General features: G+C 47.1%; 2 protein-coding genes across 4 annotated transcripts; one reads left to right on the plus strand and one right to left on the minus strand.

Moving 5' to 3' along the window:
- Nucleotides 1-426: 426 nt before the first annotated feature.
- On the minus strand, nt 427-4,916 carry HNRNPDL (heterogeneous nuclear ribonucleoprotein D like). 3 transcript variants are annotated; one of them, XR_009725067.1, is made up of 9 exons: nt 4,717-4,916; nt 4,046-4,214; nt 3,797-3,958; nt 3,406-3,537; nt 3,182-3,296; nt 2,187-2,354; nt 1,881-1,978; nt 1,401-1,504; nt 427-695 (listed from the first exon to the last, which is right to left on the minus strand). XR_009725067.1 is itself a non-coding variant. In XM_061350926.1 (8 exons), the coding sequence occupies exons 1-7, from the start codon at nt 4,803-4,805 to the stop codon at nt 1,908-1,910; spliced, it is 906 nt and encodes a 301-aa protein (XP_061206910.1). In that variant the 5' UTR covers nt 4,806-4,916; the 3' UTR covers nt 427-1,504; nt 1,881-1,907. The 3 variants fall into 3 exon arrangements, 2 of the variants coding, with proteins under 2 accessions (XP_061206910.1, XP_061206911.1); XM_061350926.1 differs by having other exon boundaries at nt 427-1,504; XM_061350927.1 differs by lacking the exon at nt 1,401-1,504 and having other exon boundaries at nt 4,717-4,912.
- Nucleotides 4,917-5,320: 404 nt separating this feature from the next.
- ENOPH1 (enolase-phosphatase 1) lies at nt 5,321-15,690 on the plus strand. Its single transcript, XM_061350933.1, has 6 exons — nt 5,321-5,543; nt 8,489-8,590; nt 9,299-9,501; nt 12,149-12,281; nt 12,534-12,657; nt 13,633-15,690. The coding sequence occupies exons 1-6, from the start codon at nt 5,460-5,462 to the stop codon at nt 13,770-13,772; spliced, it is 786 nt and encodes a 261-aa protein (XP_061206917.1). The 5' UTR covers nt 5,321-5,459; the 3' UTR covers nt 13,773-15,690.
- The last annotated feature ends 945 nt before the right edge of the window (nt 15,691-16,635 follow it).

Consider the following 16,635-nt stretch of genomic DNA (forward strand, 5'->3'; position numbering starts at 1 on the left):
CCACCTTCTCGGAATTAGAATACATAGGGAGAAATAAGTTGCAGCCTTAAGTATTCTAGAACCTGCTTGAAAAGCCTAGAAAGATGATGATCTCGCCCTACAACACTCTCAACAAGCAGTGCTACCAAAATAAAAGGTGCTGCTCTAGCTTAGATCCTTCCCTCGAGACGTATGAAACTGGCAGTACTGTGCCACAGACCACTCTCCTCTTTTCTGCAATGGGCAAGAGGTAACGCTGCCAGTCATGCTAACTCAAGGGAACTATGTTTTCTTAAGACAGGTCAGGAAAAGGAGTGGGTTGTACTGACCTGTATATAGAGTAACTCTTGTCTTGAGCCATTTATGATCTCCAGAAAGGTATCTACCCATCTATACAAATACAGTTTATAGCACTGTAAGCTGACAGTCAACAGCAAGACTACACACTCACTTAAGTAAGCATTTATTAGAGAACCCTTTAACATGAAATTATACAAATAAAAGTTTGTATAAACACAAGCCCACATTGTGTCATGACATGAATGGCAAAAGGAAAGTAAAAATCATAAAAGAAAACTAGCTGGCCACTATGTACAGTTGGACACAGTTGCGTGTCGGACACTAAGTCTTTTACAAAATAGTCATTTCCTCTCACGAAGAACACCCTCTATTCACTCACGATGCGCTGCACGATGGCTTTGTTGCAGTATCTCTACCTAAAAATTAAGACAAAATGTATGTCAGATCTGTGCAAGCTACTACAAAAATCGTTAAAAGGTCCATTTTCATGAACTGCTTTAAGTCTTCTATATATTCCTTTCTTCACTGTTAAAGATCATATACATATTTCTTTAGGTAACGCAATAGGTTTTGTTACCCATCAAGTAATTTATCTTCCCAAATACAGCCATCCAAGCCCATTTAGGAAGCTGCTCCAGGACAACACATATCCAATTCAGGCTTATTAATCAGGCTCTGGATCAGCTTGTTGTGTTTTTTTTTTCCCCCACTGTAAACAGCGACAAAAGGGTTTCAATTATTTATCCATCTAAATGACTGCTGTGCAAATGCAAATCAGGTCAATTTAGTTCAAACAGTCCACATGCATATGATCTTTAATGTTTTTCCAGATTTAAAAGTTCGTTTTGGTTTGCAGATTTCACTATTAGCTATAAAAAGAAAAAAGCAAGCATTAAATCTTAAAGAATGCACACTTTAAAATGAGGTTCCACAATTGAAATACAACACTAAACAGAAGACCAAATGATTAAGCTGTAAAGGCATTTATGTACTTTAACTCCTGTAAAAAACCATTTAAGTTAAAGACACTTAATCTCCAAAAAGATTAAAAAAAGAAGCCAAAGTCTGAAGTTTTCCACTTTAATCTTTACGCTGGTACATGAAGTTGGAAGAGACCATACCACAGGACAGCGTTTTCTGGTGTATGCCTTGCGCTCTGCCTGCAACGTGCGACCCCAGAGATAGACGTGGTCAGGGTGACACACGGCCTGCAATGAAGTTCCCGCTGGCGGGTACAAACAAGGTATAATGTCAGAGTTAGAAGACAACATTCTTGTTTTCCTTAAGTTGTACCCATTTCAGTACTTTACCTGTTAATACTTTAATAAGTTTAATTATTCCTCTAGACCACCTGGTACACAACGCAAAAACAGAAAAACTCTTATGTTTTTCTGAAGTACTAGAGAAGATAAGTCACATTTTTACAAAGTTAAAGATCTATAGACACTGTAGGCAAAGCTGGCTTTAAAAAAGAAAGTGTATTTTTTTAAGTTAAAAAAAGCTTAAAGTCATGCTATGCAAGTTTTTTACTCTTCATTTGTCTATTGATCTTTAAATTAGATTAGACATACTCAGTGTAAACCTTGCATTTATGTACACACCTGTTTCCTCAAGTACTAAACACTGCTTCAGTACGGCTGGTAGTTGTTTTGGTGATTGCCGCCACCACGGGATACCTTTCCATATGCGCTTTGCTGACCTGTAGATAATATCGGGGAGAAAAAAAACACAACACCACAGAAGGATTAACAGCCAACACTCTGAATGAGATCGTTCCCATACAGTATGTCAAGAGGGCTGCTCTTCAAAGTCATATGTTAGTAAGAGGTGTAACAGAGCAAGTTACTAGAAGAGGCACCTGTTTAAAAATGCATGCTATTATCTGAAATGAGATCAAAACCACTTACCACTGTAATCTGTGTATCCTGGCCCATATCCATAATTGGGATAGTTGTACCCGGAGTAGTCATAGCCTCCATAGCCACTGTAGGTTTGATCACTGTAAGCATTATTGTAGTTCCCGTATCCTTGATCATAGTAGTTATTAAATCCTTGATTCCAGTTTTGTCCCTGACCTGAAACAAAGTATAACATTTAGAAGTGATAGAACTTACTACTTCATTCTGTGCTATGCCACTTCATCCAGCTTTCTATGGCAATCTTTCTATGCCAAAACTACTATCTGGAAGAATCCTCTTACTCTCCCCCCAAGAAAAATAATTTTCTAAGGAGAACTGAGGTGTCTCATTTGGGTATGACATAGGCTGTAAAATCTTTTCACCCACAACAACATTAGAGACAGACAGCAGATAGTCCTGCTCATAGAACAGCCAACAAAAACAGAACACCGAAGGTACACACTACAAGCAGCTCCTACCTTTTTCTTGTAATTTGTAAGGATCTTGTAAGGATCCATTTTGGATCCTTAATTGCCTAACACCAAGTTGTATCAAAGGACAAACTCTACTACATCATGTTTGGCTGTGACTGCTTGACTTTAAGAGATGTATTAACCTACACAAAAACCAAGTGATTGCTTCTCATCTATTTGCAAGGCACAGCAAAGCAACTGTCTTCCTCTTCAGCAAGCAGGTCATGGTTTCTCACCCATAAGCCAACTATCAGTGCATCCCTTCACATGAAAAGATAACCATTATTCGTTTAACTATGCTGTCAATTGTGGGTATATAAAAGCACCCTACATCTAGCTTGCAACTTCACCACTTCAGTGCAAACAGAGCAAGAAGAGTTTCTTGAGCTTCCACAATCACAACCACCAAAATACCATTTACTAACAGGCTGCTTTCCACATTGAGTTTAAACATGAAATCCGGACTGTCTACAAACACTTTGGTACACACACTTACAGATTTACCTTAATTTCAACATCCAAAATACTCACCTCGTCCACGCCCCCTTCCACCTCCTCGTCCACCAGCTGTATTGCTCTTTCCTCCTTTCTGCTGCTGCTGCTGTTGCCTGTACACCTCTTTGGGCTGTGCTACTTTGATCTCACACTGTAAAAAGAAAAATTCTTTAACTCTCCAAGAATGTAAAGACCATTATGCAAGTTGCTTTCAGGGAAGCCTGTAACATTTCACATACTAAGAATGACAGCTCCCATACCTTGCCTGAACCAATCTGATGGTATCTGCTCTCTAGTAGTTTCTTTACGGGCTCTTCATCTGTGTACGTGATAAAACAGAAGCCTCTCCTTTCATTTGTCTTTGTGTCCATGGGAAGCTCAATATTTTCAATCTGAAATCAAAAGTCAGTAATGCATGAAATCGGTAAGCAACTTTTTATGCTACCACAACCATTTGGCAGTCCAGGGGTTATGCTGACAGCTTTGAATCAGCCCACCACAACACTATGGAATCATTAACGTGCATATAGTTTCAACAAACCCTAGCTCTATGTAAGCCTAAGCCAACTCCTTTGTCATAAATCCTTCTGTCTCAAACAACTGCACTTAAAAACCAGAACTGTTCTTATATTTTATGTCGTTATACCATACCTCGCCAAAAGCACCAAAGTACTCCTTTATCTGTTCTTCAGATGTCTCTGGGCTCAACCCACCAACGAAAACTTTTTTTGGTGGCTCCTTCCCTTTTAAGGCTTTTGCTCTTTTTGGGTCTATTAACTTCCCATCCAGTTTGTGTTCCTTCAGTTCCAACACCTAAGCAACACACAAGGAGACAAGAGTCAGATCACTACAGTGACAGAGACATGCTGTGTGCCATCGATACACAATAAATACACCCACCTTCTCCACACTGGCAGCGTCCTTGAAGAGCACAAACCCAAATCCCCTCGACCTTCCAGTGACAGGGTCCGTTTTAATCGTACAATCCACAACCTCGCCAAAACGAGAAAGATACTCTGTCAAGTCTTTCTTGCTCGTGTCCCAGCTAAGGCCTCCAATAAACATTTTCCTGAAACGCAGGAAATACATACACATAAACACACATGTGTACGCACACACACAGCTGGGTGCAAACCCCAATATGGAGCAAGTCGACTCGTGGCCGCCGCAAGCCAAAGGCGACCCGGATGCCTTTGCGGCATCAGGCACCGCAAGCGGCTCAGGGCCGTAGCGGCCGCTCGGGCCCTGCCGCGCCGTTACACGTGGGCCGGATCTACGCGTCCCTCCCCTCCCCGATCCCGCCAGAAGCGCACGCCCCCATAGGCTGGCAGTGACGTCACACACCCTGATTGGCAGCCCCCCCTCCTTGCCTCACGGAAACTGGGTCAGACGCTCAGGACACAAAGGCGGGCGCGGCCATTGGCGTGGGAAGAGGGAGGCCCCGCCCCGCTTCGCCCCCCACCCCCCAGCTCCCTCAAGCCATCTCCCGCCCCCCAGCCCCCACCCCGCGAGGTCCAGGAGGGCGGGGGAGGGAAATAAGAGACGCGAGCCCCCCCTCCCCCCAGCCTTACCCGTCATCCTGCTGGTTCTTGCTCGCGTTGATCTTGGAGCCCTCGGCGAACTCCTCCTGGCCGCTGCTCATCTCGGTCGTGTCCTCCATGGCGGGGCGACAGCGGCGGAGCTGCTCGGGCGGGCGGCGGAGATAGCGCAGACCCGCACGCAACAGAAAATGGCGGCGGAAAAGATCCCGGCGCCGCCTGCGCCGTCTTTATATAGGCGCCCCAGCAGCCAATCAGCGCTTCCCTCTCCTCCGGCGCCGCAGCGCCTCTGGCGGCTTCCGGTGGAGCTGCAACACCCACCCGCCATCGGGCGGCCTGGACCCCCCACGCATCACCGGCAGCTCCGGGCGTGGCGCCGATACAGCCTTGCCTGCCGTGGGGCGCGGAGCGCGGCGTGCAGCCGCCAACACCCGCCTTGCCCCTCTGCTGCTCCAGGCTCCTCTGGGTCGAGGCGGGGGTCGCTGCTTAGGCGGCCCAGGGGCTGGATCAGACGGGCTCCGGGGCTGGAAGGTGGTGATAGGGGTAACGTGCAACCCAGCAAGCCCGTTCAGAAGGCGGCGGGGCGGGCGCTCCGAGGGCGGAGCACTCCCTGCCGCTGTGGTCCCGCTGTCGCCTCGCTCTCCTTTCACGGTCCGCGGCGGGTCGGCTTGGCACGGCCTGGTACGGCCCGGCCCCCCGCGCAGCCGCGGGGCGGGGCGCCGGCAGCCGCCGCGCATCCCCGGTACGCCCCACGTGCTGCCGCTGCCACGGCCGCCATGGGTGTGCTGCCGGTGCCGGCGGAGGTGCGCGCCATCCTGCTGGACATCGAGGGCACCACCACCCCCATCGCCTTCGTCCAGGTGAGACCCGGCGGCGCGGGAGGCAGCGGCCCTGGTTACTGTGCCGTTCACGGCCCCCCGCAGCGGGGAGAAGCCTCCCCGGGGGCTGTGGAAGGCAGGCCTGAGCGCACTACAAAAGCGTAAAGCCGTGACACGGTTTCAGTGTTTTCTGAATAATGCTCAATGAGAAAATGCGTCTCGTTATACCCATCGCATGCCTCTTCTGGGGGCAGGGAAACGGGACTGCTCCGTTTAGCAAATGGGGGGGAGGGGAGGTGGTATTGGTGGATATAGAGCAGTCAGAGTGCTCTCAGCCTCACTTACAAAAAGCCCTAGAGCATCACTTGCTCTGATGTCTGGAGCTGCAGCACCTCACCGGAGCTTGCGGAGAGCCTGAAGTACTGTCTGGTTATCCATCCGCTGCCTTTTCCCTTCAGAAGCGTGGTACAGTCACATCCCTCTAGTGTCACCACAGATGTGTGTCCTTCCTCCCACATGCACAGGCCCAGCACAGGGGGAGGATAGCCCGGCATCAGGTGCACGTGAGGAGGATTGTGCTTACGGCATGTGTGACTGGCTTCCTCTGTCTAGGAGAAGGCTTGAGACTATTGAAAATGCTGGATGAGGTGCAGAAGCCAGGGGGCCTGGAAGCCTGCGAGGCCAGCAGGAGGCATCAGGACAAACGCTGTAAACGTGCAATTGAAATTCAGTTCTCCAACAGCTGCAGGTCCCTCCTCTCCAAGGTGCTCTGGTCTCCAACCAGGCTCATCTGCTTCACAGGAGGGAGCAATTTGCTCGTATTTAAGACACTAAAGGGCATTATCCCTGCGGCAGCCATAACCCTGTATTTCTCATGAGACATTACAGCTTTTGATGGATCTTTTTTTGCTGGTAGTTCATGGAAGGTTCTTTTGACCCACGTAATGCCACAGAGGGGTGTAGGCTTTTGCCAGGTTTTCGAGGTGTTTGTGCTAACAGTTTAACAGATGAACAACATGACCTACATCTTTCCTGTCCATGTTCTTCCAGTGCTCTTGAAACTTCAGGTCTAGATGGCATTACAGCGGTCTCCTTCCTTCAATATCTTTTAATTTAAAGTTTGAACAGCTCAGATTTCCTACTAGACATCTAATGGAGCCACAGAGTTGTTTACGTATATCCACCTTGAATCCATTTTGCTGTTGTGCTGATACATGCAATATGCCTGAGATGGTTTCCTACCCAAAGTCCTTCTGTTGCAGGAAAGCCAAATGAGTTATAGTTCTCAATAAAACTCAGTTTGCTGGGTATCCTGAAGATGCTCAAAACAAGTTATTTCACTTGGACTTTCAGTTAACCTCCACAATTTCTATTTCCCTTTAAAAGTTCCACTGCTGGTTTTGCAGGCATTCCTTAGTATTAAAGGATTTTATTTAATCCTTTCTTTAGTGTCAGAATTATTGAATATGCAAAGTAGGGAAATGGAATGAGCCAGTTGATGGATGGACTGAGAAAAGATAGCAGGAAGGAGATTATTTGATGGCCCCTAGTTTTCTCTTTTGCTGGGTCCCCTCTGGCAGAGAAGAGATTTCAGGCGAGAGATGTAACGTGATAAACAGCATCCCTTGGGATTTGCTGGATCTCGTGTAAAAGAGCAGACTGTGTTTGAACTTTGCATGTTGCTTGAAATCCTGCGAGCACTCATCACAGTGTCCTGCCTACAGTTCTACTGATAGCGAAAATACAACCCTTCATATACTGGTTGTAACATTGCTGTGAGCAGATGCAAAGGCTTGGGGGGGGTGTCAGGCTGTGCTTGCTTAGGGCTGTTCCTTCATCCCCCCAAGCTGTGTTGAGGCAGCCACAGCTGGGGCTGGATATCACTGAAGAGCCCTCCGTGATTTAAAAAGTAGTTTGAAAGCAACTAAGTTCAAGTAAAGAAAGTGAGGGAATAACTGGGGATATTGCAGAGCTGTGGTCATTCTCCAGGCATTTAAGAGATTTTCCTTTCTCCTAAATTTACATTAGTTTTTAAATATACAGCATGGAAAACACAGCATTAGAGTAATAGGAAATCCTGCAGTTCTGCCACCACATGATACTCTCAGCACCACCATTTTCTTAATTCAGTAACAAGTCGAAAGCTGACATACAGTGAGGAGAAAGACATCCCTGATCATTTTCTGAGGAGAGGTGAGCTCAGGTTAGTTTCCTCCCATCTCCTGCCCATCCCAGACTTTTCCCGCTTAGGAAAAGCTCTGTTCTGTACCCAAAGGAAAGAGCTCCCAGCCCCTCCCCTTGTCCTGAGGCTCTCCCCACACCAAGAGATGCCATCGTGGCTTCTCAGTTGTGAAACACTACTAATGAGAGCAATTTGTAGTTATTTCTGGGTGCTCTGGGGATCTCCAGGAAGGTCTGTAATTCTCCTGTGGCACTTTTCCCTAACCCCATTTCATTTCATTTACAAGAGTGTCCTATAGAGCTCAGTGTCACTGGACTAGATTTTTCCTTTGGAAAAGGTCCTCTAACCCTTGTGAGAAGTTGAGACATGTTTTCAGAGCAACCTTTGTTAGGACAAATGCCCCATTAAGAGTACTGTAATACAAGTTACAGAGTATACACACAGCCAGCCTTGTACTCCTCAGCTGATGGGAGCTTGGGAGTTGTGTCTGCCTATTTAAGACATGTTTTGGGCAAGCCCAGGAAAAGTTGTCACCCATCTTTCCATTCTGGGGTGTAAAAGCTACAGCTGCATAAGCGTTTGTGCAAGAAATCCACCTGCACTAATCTTTGCTTAAGGCTGGCTCTTGCCTGCAATGAGCAGACACCCTTGGCAGGCAGCTTCACAAGCTGCAGTACTGTAGTGGAAGCTAATGCAGGGAAAAGTAACCATACACACCAGCATGTGCAAACAGTTGCCTCAAAAGCAAGTCATCCTTACCTTTGCCAGGTTAAAGGCGCTGCCTGTTTTTCTTGTGTGCTGCCAGGAGACCTTGTTCCCTTACATCAAGGACAACGTGAAGGAGTATCTGCGTGCTCACTGGGAGGAGGAGGAGTGCCAGCGGGACGTCGGACTTCTGAGGAAACAGGTCCAGTAACAGCTGTACTGTGTCTTTATGGGGCTTCACAGCATGCCTCAGACTTCAGGTCACTCAGATTCCCCCAGTCACCCAACAGGAGTCTGTACTTTGGGGTTGTGCTTAGGGAAGGGCTGGTGCTTGGTAGGCAGCAGCTCAGATGCCTGCCTTGGTCTCCACAGCCTTTGAGAGTGGGAATCAAACCAGGGCTTTTCAGCTGTGTTCCTGCACTGTGCCCTTCTCTTGCTGAGTTGCTGCCTGTGGCTTTCAGATGCCTGGTTAAGAAGCAGCAGGGAGGGATGACAGAGTACTTGTCCTGCACAGGACAACATATTCTGCCTCTGTACAGGGACATGGCATCAATTTGAGATCAGAGGCTGTCTGAAGCCAACAGATACGTTTGCTTCTTTGCCTTAATTTCAGTAATCAAATACTTAAGCAAGTATAATTCTTATTATTACTTGCAATAATACAGCTACAGTAGTGCTAATTGTTGGGTTTGGAAAGTACAGTCCAAGCAAGTATTTCTAGACATTATGGAAGTCTGAGTTGCCCATTGAGAGAAGCATTCAAACAATGTCACCCTTCATGTGAAGAGCAGTTCAAGCCGTGTCCTGCACAGAGGTGCATTGATGCAGGTGTCAGACCCCTTTCCTGAACTGAGATGATGAGACTGCTCCATCTCTTCCCTCACCTCTTTTTATCCTGGATTATTTCCAGGCTCAGGAGGACTCTAGCTTGGATGGAGCCGTGCCAATCCCTTTGGAGAGCGGAAGTGGGGAAGAGGAGCTGGAGCGGGTCATCCAGGCAGTTGTAGACAACGTGCACTGGCAAATGTCTATGGACAGGAAGACCACGGCACTGAAGCAGCTTCAGGGGCACATGTGGAGGGCAGCCTATGCAACTGGGCTTGTCAAAGGAGAGTAAGTAATTGTGTGATCTTCTCCCTGGGGCAGGAATGGGGTGCATCTGTGCTAGATATCTGTTAACAGAATTACCACCTCAGTGGAGAAGCCAACACATTTGACACTTCTTTTAAAACTTGATCATGCAATGAACACTAATCCAGTCTTTGGATCTTAGGCAACAAAAAGCTTAGAGTAATCCTGGGACTGACCAAGTTGTCTCAGTCCCTACTGGGAAGATTACAAGTGGGTGAGAATGTTTCTCCTTAAGGAATAAATGGCAGGTACATGGTGAGGAACAGCCAGTTTTCCAGCCACCTGGTCAGTGTCTGTAAAGGAGATAGGGCCTCAGAAACAGAACAAGGTAATGAGGGCATGACATGGGCAATTCTGCTTCCACAACCACCAGAATATTACTCTGGGACAACTGTCTTCTGCCTTAGGAATTCAGAAAATGTCTCAGTATTTCTATACAGAGATCTCTTGGTAGAGCAGGAGAATGAGGCACAAGTATGACCTTCTTGCAGCTCTCCGTCTTGCATGTGATATCCCTGAATTGCACTTACATTTTGGAACAAGCCTAAAAAAGCCAGGGCTGCAGGGTTGGGTCCCGTTGTTATTTCCTCCTGCTTTGTCTTTTACCTGTGTGTTTCCTCCCTTTCCACTTCTGTTTATCTTCATGTTCCTCTTTATGTTTCAGCCACATCACAAGGGTGCATAAGTAGGGACAACTGGAGTTAAGCCTTTCTTACTTAGGTTGAGAGATGCTTGGTTAAACTATCCGTTTCAAGTTCCTAAGGAAGTAAACCAAACCCTGAAGTTCACAAAGTGTTTTGCCAAAGGAACAATGAGGAAGAAGAAAAAGCTGACAGAAAATGTAAACATCCACAAGAGAAAGCAACAAAACCCAAAAGCAAGTCGAGAGGGACAGCCATCCTGTTGGGTGGCTTTTAAACAGCTGGGCTAATTGTCTTACAGTGGCCCAAAAACTGTGGAGCTAGCCTTGCTGCTTGGCAGCATCCAAGCAGTGAGATCTTTAAAATTGCCTTCTTGCTCAACTGTAGCTGGCACATCAGTGTCTGAAATCCAGGTGCTGAACTCAGCATATGAAGGCATGAGGTTGGATGGGAGTTTTTGCAGGTGTTTGTACAACAGATAGTTTCAGCTGACACCAGAGACATTTGATAAATAACTATGAAAAAAAAGAACTTTTTTTTTTTAATACATAACATAACAAGGCTCTGAGCAGATGGCCAAGAAACTGAGGATAAAGAAAGGGCCAGCTGATTGCTACATGTCTGCAAAACTCATTCCTTTTGCATCTAATGGGAGCCCTCCTTCAGGTGCTCAGATCCTCTTTTTAGGGCAGTAAAGTGGCCCCAGGTGGCCACATGGAGCTGTGCAATGCAGGTACAAAGGCTGCCATTCGGACTGGGGTGAAAATGGTTCCCTGGGGATCATGTCTGCTCCAGCTCCTCTCCTCATCCTTCTGCCATATCAAACTCAAACCCCCTCCCTATGATTCCAAGGCTGTTTGTGGCCTTTCCCTCTCAAACATCAAGTTTATTACTGAGGGACTTACTGACAGCTTTACTTTGTCCTTCTTGAGCATCCTCAAGCTTTCACTTTCTCCCAGTATATGTGTCATCTTGTAAATGTCCCTTGCATGCAAAGAGCTTTTACATACTGTAAGTGCAGCACTGGAGAGGTCTCATGTTATAAATGAGAAGGGTAGGAGGAAACAGATATGTCTATTAGATTTACACAACAGTTACCTTGGATTTGGTCGTCCTTCCCTCTGTTACAGCTTTGCTCCCTACTGCTGGCCTTGTCTTTGGGCAGCTATTACCCAGGAGTTAGATGGAGCTCACGTTTTTGAGACTTATCAGCCCATTGCTATACTTGTATCTTGCTTTCCCAGCATGCTGCAAGGCTGGAAGAATAAGGGGAAGGATGCTGCTGCCTACTGAACAGAAGCTTTTTCGCCCTTTACAGTGCAGTTAAGGCAGGGACACATCTGGCCTAGTACTGTACAACTTGACCGAGCTGCTGAATAGAACAGCTCTGTTCTCAGTCTCTTAGGGGGATACTCCTTTCTGAAGCTGTTGTTTGCATTCAAACAGTTCATACAGTGCCACTCAGTTTAGCTCCTCTGCTGCAACCTTCTCTCAGCTCCTCCCTATGCGTGGACAGAGCCTGAATCTGTGAGTCAGGTTTGTCCCATATGGATGCAGCTTATGGCCATAGTTCTTACCAACAGGAAGCCTTTGTAGCTTTCAGGCAGGTGGGGCTCAAGATACAAGAGCCTGTTTTCTCTTGTCTCCCCACCTTATTCCTCCCTTGCAGAGAAAAGCAGTGGGATACCATTACCCCCAACCTTTACTCCCCTCTATAAATTGAAGGAGCTGGAGAAGCTCCTGCCAAATGTCTGAAATGGCTCATCAGAGCTGCTGTCTGCATAACAGTCAATGAGCTGCTCAGTTGGCTGGAGCTAGGACTATTTCACCTGCTGCTTGAAATACACTCCCCAGCTGCAGGAGTCTTGAGCAGGTTGAGAATGAAGTCCCTTTACAAACTAATAGGACATTTATCAGGGCAATTGGATAAAGGTATCCCTCTGGGTACCTCTGGGTTTACCCTTACCTCCTGCCCTGTTTTGCTCCAGAATCTTCGAGGACGTGGTTCCAGCTATCCGGAAGTGGCGGGAAGCTGGGATGAAGGTCTATATCTACTCCTCAGGCAGCATTGAAGCCCAGAAGCTTCTGTTCGGCTATTCTACAGAAGGTGATATTCTAGAGGTAGATAACTTTATCACCTTCCTTACAGCTTCTCCCTCTGCAGGGCACTTCCCTTGCTCTAACACTGCATGGATAACTTCCTGGTACAGTAACGTGGGGCAGTGGGTTTGACCTGCAGGAGTTCAGCCAGTTCAGTATGCTGCATCACCCCCTCTTACTGTGGATGAAAGGAAAGGGGACATCTCAGGAGTGAGGTTTAGCCCTGCTCTTCAGGTGGCACTCAGCAAGTGCCTTTGCTTTTCTCTCTTTCAGCTCTTTGACGGCCACTTTGATACCAAAATAGGCCCCAAGGTGGAAAGTGAGAGCTACAGAAGGATTGCTGCCAGTATTGGGTGCGCCACCAACAATATCCTCTTCCTGACCGATGTCCCTCGAGGTAGGTGTCCTGACAGTCCTACTGTTCTCCAGACTTGTCACAAGCTCCCCAGAAGTGCTGCAGGCCACCTTGCTTCACTGGCATCCCCATAGCTGCTGCCATGCTCCTTCCTTACACATCCAGGCTTTCGCACAGCAGTGGGGTATCTGAGCAGTGCTGCACTGAGAGAAAATAGGTCAAGCAGAAAACCTGCCCTTTCACCAGCAAACAAGGAGTCAGTGTTAAAGCAGAGCATTTGCTGAAGCAGTTGGCATGCCCCACTTACAAGCAGGGTCAGTGGTTTTCATTACCTGTACTCTAGGGAACAGAGTGGTTCTTAGCGCCACATTAGGTTGTGTTCAGCAGCAGGAAAACATTGTTCCTGGTCACTAGGACTTGACCCCTGGAAAACAAAGCTCAGGAACTTAATTTAAGTTCCTGCCTTTGCTGGAAAGATCTTTCTGGCACAGATGGCACTGGGTTGTTATCTCAGTCTAAGCCAGATCCACCCCCAGGAGTTAGCCCTTATCTCCTCCCCAGCCTCCAGCAGAGCTGGAGGGAGCTGCACTTATCTCCCTTTCCCTATATTGTCCTCCTGCGGCCTCTTGCTGTGCTCAGGGACTGCAGGAGGCTTGTGAAAAGTGGCCCCCAGCAGGGGGGGGTGAAGGTGTTGGGACTCACTAATGCCATGGCCTAGCTTCTTCATGACAGCAACTGAGCTGCTGGTGTGTGCTGCCCGCGCGGTGCCTTGGACAGCCATCCGCTGCCATCACAAGGCAGCCAGCTCCAGTCCACTCACATTACACAACAGCTACAGTCATCACAGCGGGTCAGCTGGGAGCTGGTTCTTCTCTAGAGCCTTGCAGTGCAAATGCTGCTCTCTCAGTCTCAGCCTTTAAAAGCACTTCAGTATTCTGGGGCATCTTCAAACCATGATGACCTTCAGGTGGAAAGCTCAGTAAACACATCTCATTACTCTCCCCACTTCTGTTTCAGAAGCCAACGCAGCCGAGGAAGCGGATACTCACGTAGCTGTGGTGATCAGACCAGGCAATGCAGGACTGACAGATGATGAGAAATCCTATTACAGCCTTATCTCGTCTTTCACTGAACTTTTCCTGCCTTCCTCCACTTAGGGGAAGTGGTGCATGTACAAAAGACTCTGCTTCACCTGAATTGTCCTTGTGTAATGTTAAGTAATTTTGTCCATAATCAGAATTTAAAGCCAAACCCACATCGTGTCTTGGACCCACGACTAGTGCAGGCAGGTATGGATGGAGAGTATGGTGTGGGGTCCTCTGTGCAGCAGGACGGAGGCCTGCAGCACCCAGCTGGAGCTGGGAACATGGTGAGGAGAAGCACCATGAATCCTGCTGTTCCTCTTTTTTCCCAGTTAGTTTAGGGGATGCTTTCTTCAGACTCACCCATTGAAACCTGGTGGTGAGATGCTCCAGGAGAAACTCTGTCATTCATAGAAGCAGTCTGCAAAGAAGGCGTATCTCCCGTTGTTCCAGAGGGACCTCTAGGGACCATGCGGGCATATTAGCTTTTCCCTGCAGACAGGGCTGATGGCTAAGGCAGAGCTTTCAAAGGCAGGTGAGGATGCCAAAGGAAAACGCCAGCTGTGGCTATAGTACAGTAGGTTTGGGCTGCCACAGAAAAAGCTAGCCCTTGCTGCAGTGAAGTTCTTCAGAGCAGTCTTGGCTATATCCAGAGCAAGTGTAGGTACAAAACAGGAGTTTATAGAGCTATGTGGCCAGCCTACAAGAATGAAATAGAGCTATGTATAAATATAGCTATAAAATTAAATTCTAGATCCACCTCACTGCTGCCTCATGGTGCTGGGATAAGGGATCCTACTGGCTGCTTGACCATGTTTTTGAAGTATCTCCCTTAGCACTAACTTGTGGTGTTTCTTCTCAGTAGCAAACATCACCCTGTCACATGTTCATAGCACTGGTCAGCTGTGAAGAAACCTTGACAAACAACTGCTTCTGAGTGGGACATCCTGCTGTGTTGAGAATGAAAACCCTGACATTTTTATCCACCCTATCAAAATTGTGCCAATTTTATCAGATGGTTATGGAGCCTTCCTAATGCAGAAATAAAAACTGTGTATTTGCTTTCATTGTGTTCACTCCATCCCATTTAGCTTTCCTGCCTTATCACCAGTGATCCCAGCACCTGAAGGCAAATTTGTTTCTTTTAAACTTATGAGCACTTTGGTTTCCTGCTTTCACCCTCTGTGATCCTTCCCTTAAAGCAATCCTGTCTTGCCAAGGAAGCTGCATTACCTTCCCAATCATCTTATGGTTTTAGTAAGGGCTCAGTGGAGGTGCAGGAGTGAGAGCCACAGATAGGTTATACCTAGCAATAGTGTATGCAGAGGCAGTCTGAAACCCCAGTTCACTTCTGCTGGCACTTCCTGCATGGCGTCACTTGCTACTTACTTCTGTGCGGCTGTGCTTGAGCTTTCCCTTGGGGACAGCTGAACTGTAATACTAATGCATGTGGTGCCTTCCTGCACTCTGATCTGCACCTACAGCTGCTCCTGTTGGTGGGGGCTGCTGTGTAAAGAACAAGCAAGAGACAGGCATTCTGGGAGGAAACCACTTAATGCCAGCATTGCTTTTCTAAATGTTCAATGGTAGCAGTTAAGGCAGGTAGTCTGGTTGCCCTTCTTGACTGTGTAGTATGGTACTCCTCTGAGAAAGAGCCTGCTGATTAGCACAGTGGCAATAAGTATATCTGCATGGCTGAATAGTCCCTGGCTTCCTTAAGGGATTAAATGTAATCATGACACTGTAAATACTCAACTTCTCTTTTGTCTTTGCCATCAGAAAGCTATGCTTTGGGTAGGGGACAAAAATAAAACACACTTTCTCCATAAAAGCACTTTATTTAGTGGTCATGTTTCAGTGTGTACCAGCTGTAGTTTAGTTGTACTGAAATGTGCTGTTAGAAATACTCTTAAGAAGTGTACAGAGTTATCACCAAAAACCTGAAGTTCACTTTGGATTGCATATAGGAAAATATGAGAAAAAAAGGAAATAACTGACAAACAACCTTTTTGTTCCTCTGATAAAATTACAAGTTATGAAATGATAAACTGAAAGTAATAATGGATTAAAAAAAAAAAGTCACAGTGGATTGTTTACAGTAAAACACCCTTAAAACAAATCTCTGTTTTGTGCTCCATATACACTGAGTGTGTGTGCCCATGTAAGAGGATTCCCACCTGCATCTTTCTCCATCCTCTCCTGCCCTTGCCCAGGAGGAGCTTTGCAGCTGGGCTGCTGGGTGCCCTTGGGCCACCTTACACACATCCTTCCAGGAAAGCTTCCCACTAAGGGCACAGCTACAAGGAGGAGGTCCTCAGCAGTGCAACAACAATTTGTTGGCTGGAGATGCTCTGGATTTATAACACAGCTGCACAAGAACAAATTTTGGCCCTTAAATGAAGGGGCTGGCTGAAAACTTTCTGCTTACACTATAGTTTTGACACAAGTTTTTCCTCAACTGTCTCTCAGGAGAGGCCTTTGGCCTTTGCAGGAGACTGAATGCCCTCGTGACTTTTCCCTCTCTGCTAGAAATGCTGTATGTGGTATGGAGCTCCCCTTCAAACATCTGTCACCATTTCAATTTCTGCTTATTTTCCTGCAGCCTTTTCTGGGTCATCTTTAGAGCTCACAGGCATTCACATCTTAATTCAGCACCTTACTTCCACCAGTACCCACCACTGAGTCTGAAACGTGAAGCAAGCACAGCACCCCACTGTGCCATCTCCTTTGGCCTGAGGACGGTCTGCCCAGCTGGAGGGCAGCATTGGCCAAGTCTTGCTTCCTGATCACAGTAGTTTCTCCCAAACCCAGCTTCCAGGCTGGACAAAATGCCTGCCTGCTCACCACAAAAGCCAGTCAGCTGGGGTCTTCCACTGCCTGATTCCAAGTCCACAAGAAACAGCCATTCCTTCTCACCCAGCCAAGTTACACGAGATGG

Source organism: Neopsephotus bourkii, unplaced genomic scaffold, assembly GCF_033783945.1.
Source record: "Neopsephotus bourkii isolate Nb327-2 ecotype Australia unplaced genomic scaffold, CSIRO-AGI_Nbou_v1 NB_547, whole genome shotgun sequence".
NCBI classification, from domain to species: domain Eukaryota; kingdom Metazoa; phylum Chordata; class Aves; order Psittaciformes; family Psittacidae; genus Neopsephotus; species Neopsephotus bourkii.

What these genes read in the sequence shown, in the direction of transcription:
- HNRNPDL (XM_061350926.1), bottom strand. Translation starts at nt 4,805, where the DNA reads ATGGAGGACACGACCGAGATGAGCAGCGGCCAGGAGGAGTTCGCCGAG. An exon ending in AAGAACCAGCAGGATGACGG is followed by an intron (nt 4,215 to 4,716) that starts GTAAGGCTGGGG and finishes CCTGCGTTTCAG; the next exon opens with GAAAATGTTTATTGGAGGCC. An exon ending in ACGCTGCCAGTGTGGAGAAG is followed by an intron (nt 3,959 to 4,045) that starts GTGGGTGTATTT and finishes TGTGTTGCTTAG; the next exon opens with GTGTTGGAACTGAAGGAACA.
- ENOPH1 (XM_061350933.1), top strand. Translation starts at nt 5,460, where the DNA reads ATGGGTGTGCTGCCGGTGCCGGCGGAGGTGCGCGCCATCCTGCTGGAC. An exon ending in CCCCCATCGCCTTCGTCCAG is followed by an intron (nt 5,544 to 8,488) that starts GTGAGACCCGGC and finishes GTGTGCTGCCAG; the next exon opens with GAGACCTTGTTCCCTTACAT. An exon ending in TCGGACTTCTGAGGAAACAG is followed by an intron (nt 8,591 to 9,298) that starts GTCCAGTAACAG and finishes GATTATTTCCAG; the next exon opens with GCTCAGGAGGACTCTAGCTT.